This window comes from Toxorhynchites rutilus, chromosome 1 (genome assembly GCF_029784135.1).
Source record: "Toxorhynchites rutilus septentrionalis strain SRP chromosome 1, ASM2978413v1, whole genome shotgun sequence".
NCBI classification, from domain to species: Eukaryota; Metazoa; Arthropoda; class Insecta; order Diptera; family Culicidae; genus Toxorhynchites; species Toxorhynchites rutilus.
This window is the reverse complement of record NC_073744.1, coordinates 84,817,242-84,836,245: the sequence shown is the minus strand read 5'-3', so window position 1 is coordinate 84,836,245 and position 19,004 is coordinate 84,817,242. Positions and strand designations below refer to the sequence as shown.

The 19,004-nt window shown below is 38.3% G+C and overlaps 1 protein-coding gene across 6 annotated transcripts in view; it reads left to right on the top strand.

Annotated features, from left to right (window-relative positions):
• The window catches only part of LOC129769468 (uncharacterized), a 565,408-nt gene that overhangs the window by 305,984 nt on the left and 240,420 nt on the right, over positions 1-19,004 (top strand). For all 6 annotated transcript variants that reach the window (XM_055771806.1, XM_055771799.1, XM_055771792.1 and 3 more), the window contains one exon: positions 7,142-7,274. In XM_055771806.1, coding sequence (XP_055627781.1) covers positions 7,142-7,274 — 133 coding nt within the window. The remainder of the gene's footprint in view (positions 1-7,141; positions 7,275-19,004) is intronic.

The window sequence follows — 19,004 nt, the reverse complement described above, 5'->3', positions numbered from 1 at the left end:
GTTCCTCAGAAACACCGATGTCAACGTTTAATGATGTTTCCTTCGTTGTGTCCCTGTTTCATATCCCTCCTATCCGATCTATAAACTTTTACTTAGTCGCGGCAATACATACACACACTCTTTACAGATACACAGGTCGAAGATTGTGCAGGCCACTGACCATTCAACAAGAGCCAAAGGTTGTACCGCTCATGACAACTCTACACGAACTGAAGACTGTGACCATTCTACCCAGGATTCATCGAGTCAAGAAAGATGCACCACGATTGATATGAGGTACAGACTAGGGGGAGTCGCTGATTAATGGTCAGTTGCACCCCAATAGGAAGTATCCCGTGTCGGCCACACATACAGAACACTGGAAACTGCAACATCCCAATTATGAGAATCTTTGTAATACTTACCTCGAGCCAACCGCGAGTAATCGGTTACATATTACTAACATAGTTGTAAGACAAAAATTGTCAAAATATTGAACTCCCCGCCCCGTCAGGCTGGTGGCTGTCGTATGCTAAACCCAACATAAAATCATTTTTCCGTTGGAAATCGAAGGCTGCATTCGTCTATTTCCGTCAACAGCATCAACGTCTGTATACAGAATTACGGCAGGCGTACGATGGCTACTACAACAATGCTGCAATGCTAACTAATATAAACCGGGTGAAATCCAAAATGTTGACTCTTCAACGCAATTATACGCAAGCATCCATCCGAACAAATGAATCATTCATCTCTGGAGAACCTATATCAATGTTCCAACTGGGCGAGCGGCGCAGGAAAAAAAATATCATAACACACCTACGCGACGACGATGACCGAATAATCGAAGAACCTGATGCGATAGAACGTCATTTGTTCGATTTTAACAAATCGCTATATGCTGCCGGTCAGACGGAAAGAGATACATAGAATACATTGGAGTGCGCGAGACTGGTCCCAGAGAACGATTCGATAAGTGAATCCTGCATGGATGAAATATCTCCGTCCGATATCATCACAGCAATCAAGACTAGCAGTCCGAAAAAATCTCCCGGTGGAGACTCTTTGCCACGAGAGTTCTATCTCAGCACGTTCAATGTTATCTGGCGAGAGCTCACGCTCGTTATAAACGAAGCCCTATCAGGAAATTTCCCCTCTGAACTTGTGGATGGTGTGATCGTCCTCATTAAAAAGAAGGGATATGATCAAACAGCGCACTCATATAGACTGATCTCGTTATTGAACTTTGACTATAAAATCCTCTCACGCATTCTTAAGCGGCGTCTGGAGAACACGATTAGTTTCCACCATGTACTAACCGAAAGCCAGAAACGCTCGAGCTCCGGCCGGAATATTTTCCAGGCCACTCTCGCGCTAAAAGATCGTATCGCTCAGCTGATCAAAAGTAAACAACGTGGCTTACTGGCAGCATTCGATCTCCGTCACGCTTTCGATGTCGTCGATCGGACCTTCCTTTTCCGAAACATGTGCTCGCTCGGGTTCAATTCGAATTTCGTGCGTCTACTCGTTAAAATCGGAGATTTATCTACTTCTCGACTACTGGTAAACGGGCGTCTCTCGGTAGCATTCCCCATCGAGAGATCTGTTCGCCAGGGGGATCCCCTTTCCATGCATCTATTCGTCATTTATCTGCATCCATTGCTCAGACGGCTCGAGGAGATATGTGACTCTGATCTCATGGTTGCATACGCCGATGATGTCTCGGCAGTGTTTGCCAAATGATCCACTCATTGAAAAAATCGCTTTCGTTCGTTCAAATATGATCTTTCAGGAAACATTTCCCCCAGCGGTATTCTATTATTGTTATGTGCTACAAATCACGACACAAAAGAGAACGAGACAACTCTGCATCGGCTCGCACTTCATTGCACACCAGCATGCAAGCAAAGCTATCATATACGCTTTCAGTGCAGAAAGCTTATTTTCTTGGCTGCCTCTAACATATGCATACCGACCTCTCCATGCATCATGAAACAGCAGGATCATACGGACAACGCAAAGCGAAAGATTCATATTCAGCTAATGTAGCAGATCCTGATTTTTAAGTCTCAGAGAGTGCAAACTATATGATTAAAAACTCTCGCGTTTTATCTCTTTTCCCATTCGCTGCTCTCCGCAAATGGTGACGTATGATGACGTAATTTTTCTTGTATCATTTATTGCTTTACACTTGTCTGTGCAGTGGATTTCGCTATAGTAAAATGAGACGATATATGCGGTTCAAACTTGTATGCGAAAATAGTGTGCCATGTTTGATACAACTCGAATATGCAAACAACAGTCTTCGTTCCTCTCTTAGTTTAATCACTAAATGTTACAAAAGTGATTGCTGACATTCATACAAGTATCTGAATGATCCTCTCATATTTGGTTATATGTTCGTGAGAGTTTACTTGCATGACACATTGTGTATCATTTGATTTTGATCGAAATCCAAACACTGTGTCTCGGTAATCAGCACGAGCATTGCAAGAATGGAGCAGATACGAGAGACATTCGAACGTTTCGAACGTGTCTCTGGAGCAAGGCTGAGTCTGGAGAAATCTACTTCGACTTCAGTGGGCTATACTGACGTCATGCCGGCAACCAAGGCGAACGAAAACACAGTCCGCATTTTAGGAGTGACTTTCACAAACTCCATACGGCAAATGAACAGGCTAAATTGGGATACTCTTGTAGGTACATTCTCTCGGCAAGTATATCTCCAATCGCTTCGTACACTCACCTTGTACCAGAAAGTTATATTGCTCAACACATTCATCACGTCGAAGATATGGTACATTGCATCCATTCTCACACCAACCGCCGCTCATACAGCAAAGCTGACTGCGACGATGAGAACATTCCTGTGGCGAGGCATCGTGGCTCGAGTTCCAATGCAACAGATGGTGCGTAGCAAAGATGCAGGTGGCTTGAAACTGCAGTTAACAGCTTTTAAGTGCAAGGCACTGCTGTTAAACCGACACGTGAATGATATTATTTCCCTTCCCTTCTATATGTCTTTCCTTACTCAGAGAAATCCTACCCCTCCCGCTGATTGTCCTTGTCTAAAAGTGATCCTTTCAAATCTCCCAACACTCCCTCCACATATCAAACAAAATCCTTCCGCAGATATCATTCACAGTCACAACATCGAACAAACGGAATTACCAAAAGTCACTCGTGTGTATCCAGCAACAAATTGGAAAAACATTTGGAAGAATATAACGATTCGACAGCTGAACTCAAGCGATCGTAGTGCCCTTTTCGTATTAATTAATGAAAAGCTTGAGCACAGAAAATTGCTATTTCGAATGAACAGAGCCGACGGTGAAAATTGTTTGTTTTGCAACACTCAATGCGAAACACTAGAACATAAACTCAGCGATTGCATAAGGGTGAAGCCAGCAGGGAGACTACTGCAACGGAAGTTAACTGTGCTGTTCAATGGATGGCGCAGTCTGTCGATAGACGAACTATTGAGACCTCAATTGAGAAGTATAGGAAAACTAAAAAGGCAAAAATTCTTAAAATATTCGTAAAATATGTGAACTTTATAATGAGAAGCAACAACTTTGTTGACACAGTTTCATTGGATTTTTGAATTAGAAAACGAAATGTAAATATTAATTTTATAATAACTTTTTGACTTTTGAATAATAAACGAATTTCACATGTAAAAAAAAAAATTAGTGTATATCCAGTGTATCGGATCAAACGAGTTATAAATAGGCGGAGCGATAGAGATTCGACCCAAATACGCATCAACACTTTGGCTGGCATATTCGAATAAGAGCGGAACCTTTTTATAAATTTTAGTTTTTCGACCGAATATTTGTGCATAGCAATCATCAGGAAATCCCAAAATATAGGCAATACAAATTCACAATTATTTCCATTAACAAATTTAGAACAAATAATAAGATAATTTGAGTATAATCCTCCAAATTGGAATCCAACATTTTACTATGGAACTATTATAAAAGCATTGTTTTTTTTTCCAAAATATATATTTTTATCAAGGGTCATATGGCGTTAGCCTCACGGGGCCGGGAGTTCAATACTTTGACAATTTTTCTTATTATCTATGTTAGTAATATGTAACCGATTACTCGCGGTTGGCTCGAGGTTAGTATTACAAGTGTTTTCGTAATTCGGATGTTGCTGTCTCCAATGCTCTGTACGTGTGCCCGACACGGGATACTTCCTATTGGGATGCAGCTGACCCTTAATCAGCAACGCCCCCCTAGTCTGTACCCCATATCTAGCGTGGTGCGTCTTTCTCGCCTCGAGGAATCCAGGATAGAATGGTCACTAGCCGGCGCTATCATCAGCTCGTGTAGAGTTGTCATGAGCGGTACAACCTTTGGCTCTTGTTGAATGATCAGTGGATTGCACAACCTTTGGCCCGTGTATCTGTAAAGAGTGTGTGTATGTATTGCCGCGACTAAGTAAAAGTTTATCGATCGGATAGGAGGGATATAAAACGGGGACACAACGAAGGAAACATCATTAAACGTTGACATCGGCGTTCCTGAGGAACAGGTATAGATGAAGCAGAAGATCAGGATCACGGCTACCTAAGATATCCCGGACGGGGATCTCCGATTGTCTGCCTTGTGCTCTCAGTGCTCTAGAGAGCTGAGAGCGAGCAGTATGGAACCGGATACACGACCAGACAACATGCTCGATGTCGTGGTAGCCATCGCCACAATCACAAAGATTGTTTGCTGCGAGCCCAATGCGATAGAGATGCGCGTTTAGGTTGTAGTGATTGGACATAAGCCGAGATATCACGCGAATGAAATCACGACCTACATTCAATCCCTTGAACCATGCACTCGTCGAGACCTTAGGGATAATCGTGTGTAACCAACGACCGAACTCATCACCACTCCACATGCGCTGCCAACTTACGAGCGTATACTGACGAGGAATGTGGAAAAATTCATTATAAGCAATTTGCCTTTCAAAAAGTGTGCCTTCTAAAGCGCCCACCTTAGCTAGCGAGTCCACTTTCTCATTCCCCGGAATCGAACAATGAGAGGGAACCCATGCTAAGGTAATCTTGAAGAATTTTTCGACCAAAACACTCAATAGTTGTCTTATTCTAGTTAAGAAATAAGATGAGCGTTTATCAACCTTCATTGAGCGGATTGCCTCTATTGAGCTGAGACTGTCTGAAAAAATAAAATAGTGGTCGATGGGCAATGTTTCAATGATCCCCAGTGCGTAGTATATCGCACCCAGTTCAGCGACATATACGGAACAAGGATCTTTGAGTTTGAAAGAGGCACTGGAATTTTCATTGAAGATGCCGAAGCCAGTGGACCCGTTTATGTATGAACCGTCAGTAAAGAACATTTTATCAGATCTAACTTTCCCATATTCTGCCGAAAATATCGGCGGAATAGAATCGGAACATAGTTATTGAAATTTAAATAATTTTGACGTGCCTTGAAACAACAGACTTCGAAACAATATATGTGACCTTAACAATCTCTCAGAAAAAAATCTCTCTTCGGGTCGTTGTCCTGCTGAAACACAAACTTCTCTTTAAGCCCCGTCTGGATTAGCAGAAACTCCACATTTTCCGCTGGATGTCAATATAGGGAACTCTTGAAGCTTTTACTCAATTTTCGCCACACACGGATCCGCTGTTTTTGGTTAAACAGTTGAAATTAAAAAGAAATTCATAGTATTTAAAAATTACACGTCAGTTCCATAATACGTATGTACCAAAAATGTCAGCTTTCTTTTAAGTAAACGTCATCCATATGAATGGAAAAAAAATCATAATACGTTATAAAACTGCTTTTTTTCACTTTTCATTATTTTGAAAAGGATCTTAAATTGTACTACCCATGAAAAATACTTTTGAATGGAAATGAACGTACGAGACAAATATGATCTTTATAAAACACTGAACAGAAATAAATATACAATTACTTCCTAATAATAAAATTTGCGTATTATTCGAATATATCCTTCTATCGAGTAAGTGTCGCATTCGGGTAGATGTTACATTCGGGTAACTTTTGCATTCGGGTAAATGTTGTATTCGGGTGAAGTGTCAGTTCGGGTAGATGTTACATTCGAGTAGCTGTCGTATTCGCGTATTTGTTTCATTCGGTGAGTGGAATTCGGGTGCATGTCTTTCGGATAACTGTCTATCGGGTGAGTGGGTTTCGGGTAAATGTGATTCAATCATATGAACATATTGTGGGGGGAATATGGACTGGTTTATAATATACAACACGTAGCAGTTTATCGACCGTGAGGGGAACAATATTATTCAATCATGCTCTGAACTCATCACGAATGCCCGTTAAACGATGAAAAAATCAAATTAATCCACCTAGAAGAGATGTTGTGCTTTTCAGCAGTATAAACGGACATACCCTCAACTATTTTCTTTTGGTTACAGTCAGCTTCTAGCAGTCCACCTTTGACGATTTAATTTCCGTTTAGAGACGCATAAGACATTCCTTAGGAATAGAATAAACAATTTTTTCACAGTCCATCTCACTCCCACTGACAACTGTCCGTTTCACCCCTCCAGTACAATTATTTCAATAATTTAAATTTTATACTCACAAATGAACTGAATTTTTCGTACATATTCAATATCACTTCTCTGTTAACTCAAAATCGGAATATACTCATCAGCGAATAGAATGTTGAAATTAAACCACAATGCTTGGTATCGAATCCGCAAAAATTACATCCACACGCGGAATTATGCTTGATTTTCGGTTTTTGTTTCCCTTTCCTCTTCTGATCAGTATGCATTGTCATAAGGTGGTTTAAATATATAGAAAAACATGTAGAAGAGGTTGTCATTAGCGGAAATTTGAAATTCGTAATGTAACTATACAAATTAACTACCTGTTCATCTTACCCGCACCTCTCCTATATGCCTCATCGTTCTAATCAAACTTTCGGGTTTGCTTTCAGTATAAGTTATATTCATACATTCTGTCTGCTGTTATAAATCTAGAATATTATTTCTAGCAATGGGAAGATAACAGCAGATTGATAATTTAAAATATTTCAGTATTTTCACTCTCAGAAATAGTTGTGACATATGGAATACAGCTTTCGCACGAGAAACAAATCTGTTCAATAATTCCTAAATTGTAATTTTCTCCCTTTTTTGTAGTCTCAACAACGACGGTGGAAGCAGTACTAGGGAGGACAGCAACTTTACCCTGTGATATTACTCCAGACGAACTGAACGATCGTGTCTACATGGTGCTGTGGTTTCGTGAGAGCGCGGGAAAACCTTTGTATAGGTAAGTGTTCATTTGCAATTTATTGGGTTTGTTTGGCATATACTGAGTAAATCTGCATCTGGCCTTCGATGGAAAAAGTTGCTCATCCACGGTAATATAAGCTCCCGGCTTGAAGCAATTTTGACTGTTTTCAATAAATTTATCCCAAGCTGCTGAGACTAAAGCGAACTTGTCTGTTTGGAAACTTAACTCCTCTGATTTGTTTTGTCGAAATTAATGTATCGTAGAATCTCAGTAATATCTCGTTTGCTCATAGTGCAAGAGAAAAATGATGGTCCCTACTTGTTGTTCAACAAATATTGAAGCTTCAAGGTATTCCCTTCTTACGCCCCACGTGCGTACAATATTTCAAGAAATGCCTTCAATTTTTCTTGCGTAATTGTCCGGTTTTTCTCCAAATCCGGAGAGGCTTCTAACTCTGTACAAATTCATATATACTTCAAAATATGGTTGTCAATCAGTAATAGGAACTCCCTATTTGGATTCCCGTTCATAATGTTTCTTTTAGCATGTGCTGTTGGCCCGTGTACATTTTTGAAAGCACTATGAGCTGGTAATCTACCAGCAACACCTCAAAAAGACACATGACCTACATATACTGCAACGGACTCATGATTCTCCCGAAATCATACATTTCTTCATAGGACCATGCACCAGTTATTTTGGCTGGTACTGGTATAAATGTCAACAACAAAAAATATTTTTGTTACTAATGTATATGAAGTAACATTAAGTTCATAAAATGTATTCTCTACTTATAGCTACAAAAGTCATAACATCATTTCGGAAAACAAAAATTATCTGCAGTAGAAATTTTGAATTTAAAATGCACAACCAGTCAAAATGACTGGTCGGGTAAATCTAGTGTTAAACAATTTTAACGGTACAAATGGTGCAAATGATTGTGATAGACTCCTAGGTCAACGTTTCGTAATAATAGTTAAAAATGTGCACAGCAAAATCTGGTCGATCAAGAACCTGACCAAAAACTGCATTAAAATTTAAAATTTATTATGTAGATTGTTTTACAATTTGATTAATTTCCACATTCAAGAAAAAAATCAAATAGTTTATTTCATAGTTCGATGCCTACCGTGTATTCAATAAATGGCAGAAAACAGATATCTCAAATTACAATATTACGAATTCTTGAGCGATCTTTCACTTTAATCCTTTCCATTACACTGGGCACGATTTCATTTGTCACGCGTTTGAAGGAATTCTCCACTTTTAGAAAAAAAAAAAGGAATCTTTTTAATTATTAGTCTTCTTGATCAGTCACCAGTAGATCTCTAAGGGTCGAACTTCTGATGAAATTAAGTGGACAGTAAAAGTCTTCTTAAACATTTTTTAAGAAAATCGTTAGGTGTATTGAACTGGAAGTAATGAAAGTTTTGCCCTTAAGACCACAACTGCACAAATCCTGCCAAAATGAATAAGATTTTTTTTCGGAAACGTCAACATTTTTTTTCTGTTTTATATAATATTTGCTATGTTACCTCGATGTGTAGAACTTCCATCGTCGAATATAATGTAATCATAATTCCTTCACATCGTAGGAACGTGTCGTACAATTTATAAACTCTTGTTTTAACCCTTTTATTAGACACAACAGTATGATTTGGTGCAACACCTACTTTGTATGACTTGAAGCCTACACTTCGCTTCACTTTTTGGACTAACGATGGTGACATTTTTTCTTTCATGGTCACATCTCTGACGGCAAGATTCGATGTTGCTCAAGTCAACGCCTTCCTCTGCGAAGTGAACCGCTTGTCGTGATTTCCACGACATGCTTCTATCGACAGTTGAGGCTTCTTCACCACGTTGACTTGTTGTTGTTGACTCAACACCATGTTTATGAGAGACAAGAAGTTTCCGGCCAAATAATTTTTCCCGCTTAAACATATTTTTGTTTATTTTTGTGTTGGTGTAAGCTGAATACACACTGGTAAAAAAGTTGGTCTTCTTTTTTAAGTAGGATTACGGAACAGTTGTAAAATGATGATCTAAGCAGAGAGCATAGAAAAACGTTTTAACACTTATAACTCGACTGTTTCAAGCCTCTTTAAAACAAAGAATAGAATAGAATAGAATAACATAGTGGCGAGATACAATTCACTGTGCGACAGTAAAAAAGATGTTTTTCGTGATCTCTATTCCAGTGTTGCTCCCTACAGCGAGCAGCCAACAATATATATTAACCCCTTCCCGTATTATTTAATTCGTCACACATCAAGTGATTTCCTAGCCTGCTGAATGTTCTAGCGCCCTATGTTATTCAAGTACCCACGAGTGAGACTCGATGTTGTACGGGAAAGGGTTAAGACTGAGAGTGATTTTGTTTTTTTTGTGCGCTTTGCACAGCACCTGAACTCCATGGAAATAGAAAACAGCGTGATAAGAAATACGTTGCCTGCTTGGGCTTCTGCTGAAGGATGCATCAGTCGTGATGAGTGTATATTGCACCGGGCGAAAGAATAAAAGATGTCATTCGCGATTTCTATTGCATTGTTGATAAAACGATTTTTTTTCTGTATTACAGTGTCTTCCAACGTTTTTGCTTAGTTCGTCACTCGGACCATTTCTATTTTACTTCCATTCCGAAGGAAGAATGTCGGGAGTGAGAATTGAAATCGTAACCATTAGCGTTAGAGGTACGAGTGTTAACCACAACGCTAAATCGCCTCCTCTTAAGGTGAAGAAATATATTCTAATCGAAGATTCTTCAATCTAGTAGACCAGTGAGTATCTCAATAGCCTTTGTTGAAGTTGAGAATTAATTAAAGCTTTAAATTCGTTTTTAAGGCTATGAGAGAATTACGATCAAACCACGCATTAGACCCATTGAAAATATCTACTGAAAATAGAATCATCATATTTCCTTCCTCCCTGGTATAATGTCGGAAGTGACGAATTAAAACAATTTCTTAATCCTACATTGATAATGCGGTCGTTTTTAGTTTAATTTTAGTTTCATTTTTAGGATTTTTTGTTCTTCTCCGTAAGTAACTATTTGGAACTAGAAAAATCCCCATGAGATATCAATACATTAATTGAGAATGTATTTGCTTCGTAGTGCAATGTTATTCAAAACTGATTCCACGAGAAAATTTTTGCACTTTAGTGAAAAAGACAGGTGGGTAATGTCGGGAGCATTACCGGAAGTAGAAACATACCGGAAGTAGAAGTAGTTGACATCCTGTTCAATCTTCAATCCAAAACCTAAAAAATAAGCATTTGTGATCCACTGTACTTAAAATAGCAAAATAATTTCCACCTTAACGTTTAAATATTATATTTTTTCTTTAAATAAGCCATATTTGAAATATAAAAAAGATATATTTTCTTAAGCTGTACATAATCGAGTCTAAAGTTGTATATCTTCTTCTTCTTCTTCAATGGCACTAACGTTCCTAGAGGAACTTCGCCGTCTCAACGTAGTATTACTTGCGTCATTTTTATTAGTACTTAGTTGAGATTTCTATGCCAAATAACACGCCTTGAATGCATTCTGAGTGGCAAGTTCTAGAATACGCGTGATCACAGTGCAAGTCGGAGGAAATTTTCTTTGTATATAATCAAATCATATATAACCGAGACTAACCTATACTCATTATAATTTCTAATCCTCTACAATTATGTTATACATAGAAACTTGAATGAGTTTCGATAATTGATTTTGTATGTTATAAATTAATTAGATTGCGTTTAGGTTGTACATCTTTCCAGGATTATATGGAACTCCCTATCGATATCCATTTTTTTAGGTTCACATTTTGATAATTATAAATGATGTTGTTATACAAATTTGAAAGGATTAATCATCCATTTACTCATTTGGCTATTTTTCTCAGCGAAGACAGTATGATACTAAGAGTTCATGAGTTTCTGATCGATGATTGAACTGAGGAACTTGTTCTTTCAATAACGTCAAATGAATTTAAAAAAACAATCCCGACATCAGTAGTATCCAATTGTTGCACAATTCCTGGTTTCACCGAGAAATTTACGGTGTGAGCTAAAAAATATTTGCGCTAGAAAAAACAATCGAGTGAAATATCGATTTGATTAGTAGCAGGCTTATGTGCATTCCTAACTGATTTTTTGAGTGATGCGAATAACTGGAATGCACTTCATGGACAATTAAATTCGATTGGTTTGTGACATTATTCTCCATTTCCTACTTCATAAATATGTTGAACGCAGTACAAAATATGCGACACACCATTTGTTAGCAATTAAAGAAATGTTGTTGAATGGGAACAATTATATACAGAAAACCGCTCCTTTTTCCTTTAATTTCAATGAAATCAAATATTCTTTGTCATGGGGAAAATTTCTAAAAGGGTTACAAGGAAAGGCTAGTCCACTCATTTCCTTTCTAGGGAACGAAAAAAATATATAGCTTACCCATCTATTATTCCGGTTTCTTCCCAAAATTTATCGTTTACAGCGGAAGACCCTAGGAAACCTTTCGTGCTGGTAGACAAAAAAAATCTTTTGAATTCGTGTTTTCTCTGCTTCACATGTTCTAAATGCCTTCCGCTTGAGGAATCTCGGGATATGGAATAGAATGTACCTATTTATGTTTGATATTGACAATCTAATATCAATAATCCATTCGGTTTGCCTTCTTTCATCTGCGATTCTACCGTCAGTCATACAGTGCTTCTATTTTCTCGCATCCGGCAACACATTCTCTTCCCTTAAAGAGCGAATCCCTGGCTACCTTTTTGCGATTTTTGTCCCGGAACCCTCATCCTATGTCGTCGATGATAAAGGTAAATCAATAGGAACATGAGCAAAAAAAAGTTTAGCTTGCATTGGCCCTTTCTCTAAAACGATGGAAATGGGGGTTGTCTTCTTTGTAATCTAAACAGAAGGTGGAGAATCCATTTGTCACAGCTCTTGCTACAGCGTGCCGTTAAAACGTACTCTTACCTGAGGGTAATAAATTACGCTCACTCTAATTATGCCTTCGTAACCTTTTATGTGCAACCATTTCTCTTCGTCTTTTTTTTCTAAAAATGAAACATCATGTGGTGCGGACGTAATCGGACCTCTATTCATCACTACAGCATCATAAGGCACAGCGGACATTATGGAATTCCTGCTCAGGGTGAATGGGGTTTGCCGGACAGTGGTTACTGCGGATGTCCCGAGAAAAATCATCTCGATATATGCTGCTTTCTCACGTTTAAAGTCTCCGTTGTGCACTGTGTAACGCCCTTTTAGATTACGTTGTATACAGATATTTGTACTGATTAATTTTAATTATGAACGTTATTTTAATGGCGAAATACTCGTTGTCGAGAAAATCGTATCCCGTGTCGGGCACACGTACAGAGCATTGGAGACTGCAACATCCCAATTTTGAGAACACTTGTAATACTAACTTCGAGTGATCGGTTACATATTACTAACATAGAAAAATTGGTAAAATATTGAACTCCCGGCCCCGACAGGCTAACGCCATATGAGGCTTGATAAAAATATATATTTTTGATAAAAAAAAAGATCAAAACTAGTCTGAATTCATAATCTACTAAGCGTTAATTGATGCCTGTCGTTTGTAATTATTACTCACAATCTTAACCCTTCCAAACGAATGTGTAACCAGGGTTGCCACAATTAAATCTGTATCAGAGGGATAAAAAATCTTTCTCAACTGTACTTTTTTCCAAAAATCTGTGCCATCAAAAATATTCGTTGTAGAGAAAGAAATAATTTAATAGCATGATATAAATACTCATTTATTTACTACAAATACTACATTTACATTTGCAAGTCATTCGTGTGTTTGATGATGTTTGTAAATAGTTTTTTTCCAAGTCTAGATTACATACTATCATTTATTAACATTTTCGAGCTGCCGCCACGATGTTTGACCAAATTTTTTGATCTCAAAATAGCGTTCATCGTATCGTTGCTGAGCCGATTTTGAAGCTTATTTTTGTTCTGATTATTAAAAAAAAATCGCTCGACAGTTGCGAGGAGTGAGGCATAGTGAGAACGTTACAAACAAGGTATCGAAGCGTCGAAAATGCGAGCGAACCGTCAATTCTATTTACGCATCCAATTTTTGTCCACCAACTCTGCACATGCTCATTTTCCCAAATTGTGATTTCCTTACGGAAACCTGGAAACGTTCTAACACAACGTTAATGCTGGTCAAATTGAAAAAGTTTCTGGGAATTAACATTGTCGCAAACTTGAGTGTCGAATCATCAGAATCGTATCTTTTTCTCATTTGTTTGATCAGCTCCACGAAAAAACTGGGACAAATAGCTTTGAAATGATCTGCCTTCCGCTGTCCTTTGTTCTGATAATTTCTTCTGCTTTCTTCTGCTAACGTAATCTAAAAAGACGAATCTGGGGCAAAACATACTTCGCACCGTCTGACGCGAATCCTTTCAGACGATCCTTAGAAGGAATTTCGTCCTTATGAAACTTATCATTCCATTGCAATTAAAATGCTTTTATGATCAGCAGCACCAAGCGATAATGCGTCTTAAAAACCGTCATGTAACTCAAAGTTGCTTTGTCCAAATGTAAGAAATTTCACGCGTGGAAAAAATCTGTACCAACCTGTATTTTTTGACGAAAATCTGTACTCTGTACCGTACAGAATCTGTACCAAAAATAACGAAAAAATCTGTACCATTCCAGATAAATCTGTGTGTAACTAAAGAATCTTCCACCTCAACGAGCACAGCTGAGATTGAACTCGTATCTAATAATAAGGTGCGAGGCTATTACGCTAACCAAATAACCATTGATGCTGTTTACTACTATTGTTGTTGTATATTGTTACCAACGTGTCAGGAACAAATATTTCTCGACTCACACTATTTACTAAAACAATTCAGTCACTTTCATTCTGTAGGAACTACTCCAGGCACTTTTTGAGGAACTGTCGCAGGGTGAAGTTCTGTTGTTCTTATTCTTATCGAACAAAATACTCATTATGGTAGGCTGACCAAGTAGTTCAGGAATAAAAACGGGACTCATAAACCCAAAAAACTAATCCAAAAAAAAAGAAGAATTTTAATGAGTAAATAAAACCAATCAATCAATCAGTCAAGCATTCTTAATTGTACCTGCTTTGGTCTCTACAAAGAAGAAACATTTTGATGCTGAAGAGGCTTTGCGAAAGAGATTATGATTATCGGAAATTTTCTGTCACATTCCCAATCATCTGTTCGACAATTATCATAGCGTTTATGTCGTGACTTTTCTGTTGTCCAAATATTGATCATCGTAGAACAATCTTTGAACTGATGCGCTACTACCAGCCAAACACAGAATATAATCAGTAAGCTTCACGAATTCCTTAAATTTCAGAAATTTATTTTCCTTTTCCGAAAATACACGACGATTTGCCACTGGTACGGATTCTATGTTCTAACTTTGTTATCTCATTTATTATAGTTCCTGTGATCTATATGAACAGGAAGTTTTTTTTACTAATGCCACTTTGAATCTCTGGAAATTCTGGAATGGACTTTACTATAATACTGTTTTGTTTCTCCTAGACTTGTCTTCCATTTTTCAATGTACTCCAACGCAGTATACTAAAATTTTTCCACAGTTTTGATAAATTTAACATCCTGTATTTCATCTGAATCAACTGGTCCTACGTCAAACCTACGTCTTTCAGTAAGGAATCCAAATAAGAAAACATGTCACGTTTATGAAATAGTGTCAACGTTGATAACTATTTTTGCTGCCAACGGAAGTCGATAGTTTGCATACCAATCGAATCTGTACGAGTGGAGTCGTGGGGTATAATTTTTGTATATCACTGCGAATAAGGCGTAGGGGAGGACGGGGAGAGACGGCCACTTATTATTATTATTACTTATATTATTGAAACAATCAACTATTGGACAATTATAATACATTAGTTTGGTGTATTGCACTACACTCAATCATGTATACCCATTTTTGCGTGTGTATAGGTTAAACGTCATGACAAACAATAAAAATAAACTTTTCAGATGGCGACGCGCACCGATTTGTTATTTTGCTTGCAAGAGATTTATTGTTTTAGAGGTGAATATGGTCATGTCCCTTGAAACCAATGCTAGTAAACACACAGGCCTGTTAAGTGTGTTTGTATAGAAAACGGTATGTTTTCAAAGCATTTCATAGAATTATTGAGACACTTTTGCTTGACTCATAGCGGGGGCAAGGTGGCCACTATTGTAAAAGATGTGATCTGCCATAAACACACCTTTGAATGAGCCTAATTGACGAATTGATTGAGAACAACACACCACTTGAATTATTGGTTGGATAACTCAAGGCGCATTCATTTTTAATTATGATAATTTCGCAAGGGTTGCACATTAAGCACGTTATAGGTAATTCATGAAAAATAACACCTCCCACTCTTGTTCCGCTTGATCTAAAATACAACGATCGTGATATGTAGTACAATTTTGCCGGAAACAATAATCCTCTATACGCCTAGATTCACGAGTCATTTCATGTGGCCATCTCACCCTTAGTGGTGGCCAACTTGACCCGTCATGATTTTAGTAGCACATTTTTCATACCTTTTTTAATTTATCATATAACATTATAAAAAATAAAAATAAAAACTTTTGGAAGTCAACGTGATTGCGGAAAACATCCTAAAGATTGATGCTGACATAACGAACTGCCTAAATTTTGTATGCATTGTGTTTAATTGTACTCTATGTTTAGGGTGGCCATCTTACCCCGTCCTCCCCTATGTGAATCGCTCGCTCGAAATTCAAATGCAGCACTCGTTCGTACTGGTACTGTAGAGAGACAGAAGATTTTCCAAATTAGCCCCGCTCGTTTATATTTTTTTGGGTATAAATAAACAATTCATTATTTTTATACTCAATAAATAATACTGCTCCATACAAAGTTCAATAGTAAAATCACTTCAGAGGATAGATAAAAGTTTTTTTGAAAACTTCGTTGCTGACACGGTTCAAAATCTGTATACTGTAACCTTTGCAGAGTGTAGATATAGTATATTGGGTTCCCTTGGATTGACAGCCACCCAATACCGAAAGTTCTACTTGTTTGCAATACCACGCCTGTGGAAACAATCCTCTTCCTTACAGACGAAAAAAAAATTGTTTGAAGAATTTTTTCACTATGCCTTTTGCGACAGATATGATTACGTACATTCAATTCCTAAGTTCATACATTTACGTACATTTAATTCCTAAGTAAATCAAAGCGAAGCTACAATATATTTATGCACAGACCGTCTCGGCGACTGCTCGATTGAAACTCTTAGGCCTTGCTCTCACTGCAGCAGGGCGTCAGCGTGGCTTGGGCGGGGCGTGTGACGCCTACGATTAATCGTGTGTGTTCTTACCGATGTTTTCACACCGGGCTGACGTGTCGTGCGTGTGATTTTGGCGTGTGGCTGGCGTGCAAACGAAAACACTTCACGCCGGCGATATTTGTACTTCACCGCTTCTCTCTTGCATATGTGTGTTTGTAGTAATGACATAAAGGGTGTGTTACATCAAATTGCATCACGGAAAAAACGCTGTAGAAATTCGCCCAGTAGACCGATCCTTTTGAAAATTTTAGACAGTAAAATAAAAACTATTAAACAACTTTTGGCATTTTTTTTTTATTCATACTTCGAGCCCAAGCCCGTATGCTCGCACCTTCCTCTTTACCCCGTCCATAAGGTTCTGTACAACGTCAGGTTGTAGTTTTTTTTTTAACAGAAATCCATTTTCTCTTGAAGTCCGCCTCCGATTTGACAACTTTTGGGTTCTTCCGGAGGGCCTGCTTCATAATCGCCCAATATTTCTCTATTGGGCGAAGCTCCGGCGCGTTGGGCGGGTTCATTTCCTTTGGCACGAAGGTGACCCCGTTGGCTTCGTACCACTCCAACACGTCCTTTGAATAGTGGCACGAAGCGAGATCCGGCCAGAAGATGGTCGGTGTACAGCTTCCGGGCTCGCGTCTTCCCCACCATGTTTTGCCTTTCGTCGCGGTTAGGAGCCTTCTGAATCTTGTATGTACGCAGGCCCTCCCGCTGTTTGGTCCGCTGGACGAATGAACTTGACAAATTCAGCTTATTGGCGACATCCCGGACCGAACTTCTCAGATCACGTCTAAACTGCTTAACTACGTGCTTGTGATCTTTTTCACTGACGGAGCATCCATTTTTGCCGTTCTTCACCTTCCGGTCGATGGTTAGGTTCTCGGAGTATCGTTTTAGTACTCTGCTGTACTCTGCTGACCGTGGATTGGACGATTCCCAGCATCTTACCGATGTCCCGCTGTGACAGCTTCGGATTCTCGAAATGAGTGCACAGGATTAATTCACGACGCTCTTTTTCGTTCGACGACATTTTTCCAAATTTACGAAAAATTGACAGTGAAGCATGGCCAACGTGATCTATACACTCTTATCTGATTATAAGCGAAAGCTGAAGATATAATTCCTAAAAATTAAATTTCTACAGCGTTTTTTCCGTGATGTAATTTGATGTGACACACCCTTTAGTTTAAAATTTTTTGGTTTTCTTTCTATTTTTTACGTTTTTAATCCTCCGAGTTTTTAGCAGAATACGCCCAACGATGTTGGAATATTTGAAAATAATCCAATTTTCATTCTTTCATTCAAAAACACACATTGTCAATTTTCATAAAACATGCCGAAGACACGCCGCTGGCACGGTGCAATGTGAGTGAATCAAAATATCGTGGAGAAAAGTGAACACGCCCCGCTCACACCACGTTGACGCCCCGCTGCAGTGAGAACATGGCCTTACTCTTTCATTTTCAGGAGTATTTCAATCCCTATACCTTCCAATTTTTGTCCCTTAGAATTATACTTTCCGTGGCAGTCACGCGGGTCAACCATGTTCGCACTGCTATAGACATAGGGGACCGATTCTGAGCGGAGAATGTAAAAAAGTCAACTGAAGCCTCTTGATTCGCAATCACGAACCTTCTCTTGTTCTCATAAAAGACGTAGATGAGGAAGTCCCGATATTCATCTGATCAAACTATTATGGTGATTGGAAATGGAAGTAATTCCGCAGTCCTGTGTCAACAATGCAGTTTTGTCTTAGACAAAAGCCTCTATTTTTTTTTTAAACACTTTGTACCTCACTAGTCAAAAATACTGCTACCTTTCTATGTTGAAGAATTCTAATAAAATCATCAAAATTAACAGTAACTTTATTGGCAGAAACACATTATCTCTTCCAACAAGGCCAATAAATGTTTGAAAGATCACTAAAAGTAGTACAACATGACAGAATTACAAATAATTTTTTTTTCTTTATACTCAAAATACGGTACAATAAAAAATGGTCGAAAATATGGCACTGCCCCGTTAACACTTTCGTCGCCCCTTCACCCAGATATGGGTGACACTTTCCTCGTTCAAATTGAATAGGATTTTTAAAAGGAATATGAGAGAATAGGCACCTAAGTGTTACTGTAGGATATGTAAAAAAAAAAAAATATAACCATATCATTATAATGTTTACACTATACTTTTTATTAATTTATAGAGCGGACGGTTTGTACTGCAACTTTTTGCGAAACTGATATAATATGACTTTGGCATGTGTTACTGTTGTCAACTCATCTTCAAATTAAATAAAATATTTCCAGATCATGTAAAAGCTGTCTACAAACTAAGTTTGATCTTCATCAAATGATTTATACGCAAGTTGGACTCCGCAAGAGACTAAGAAAAGTCGC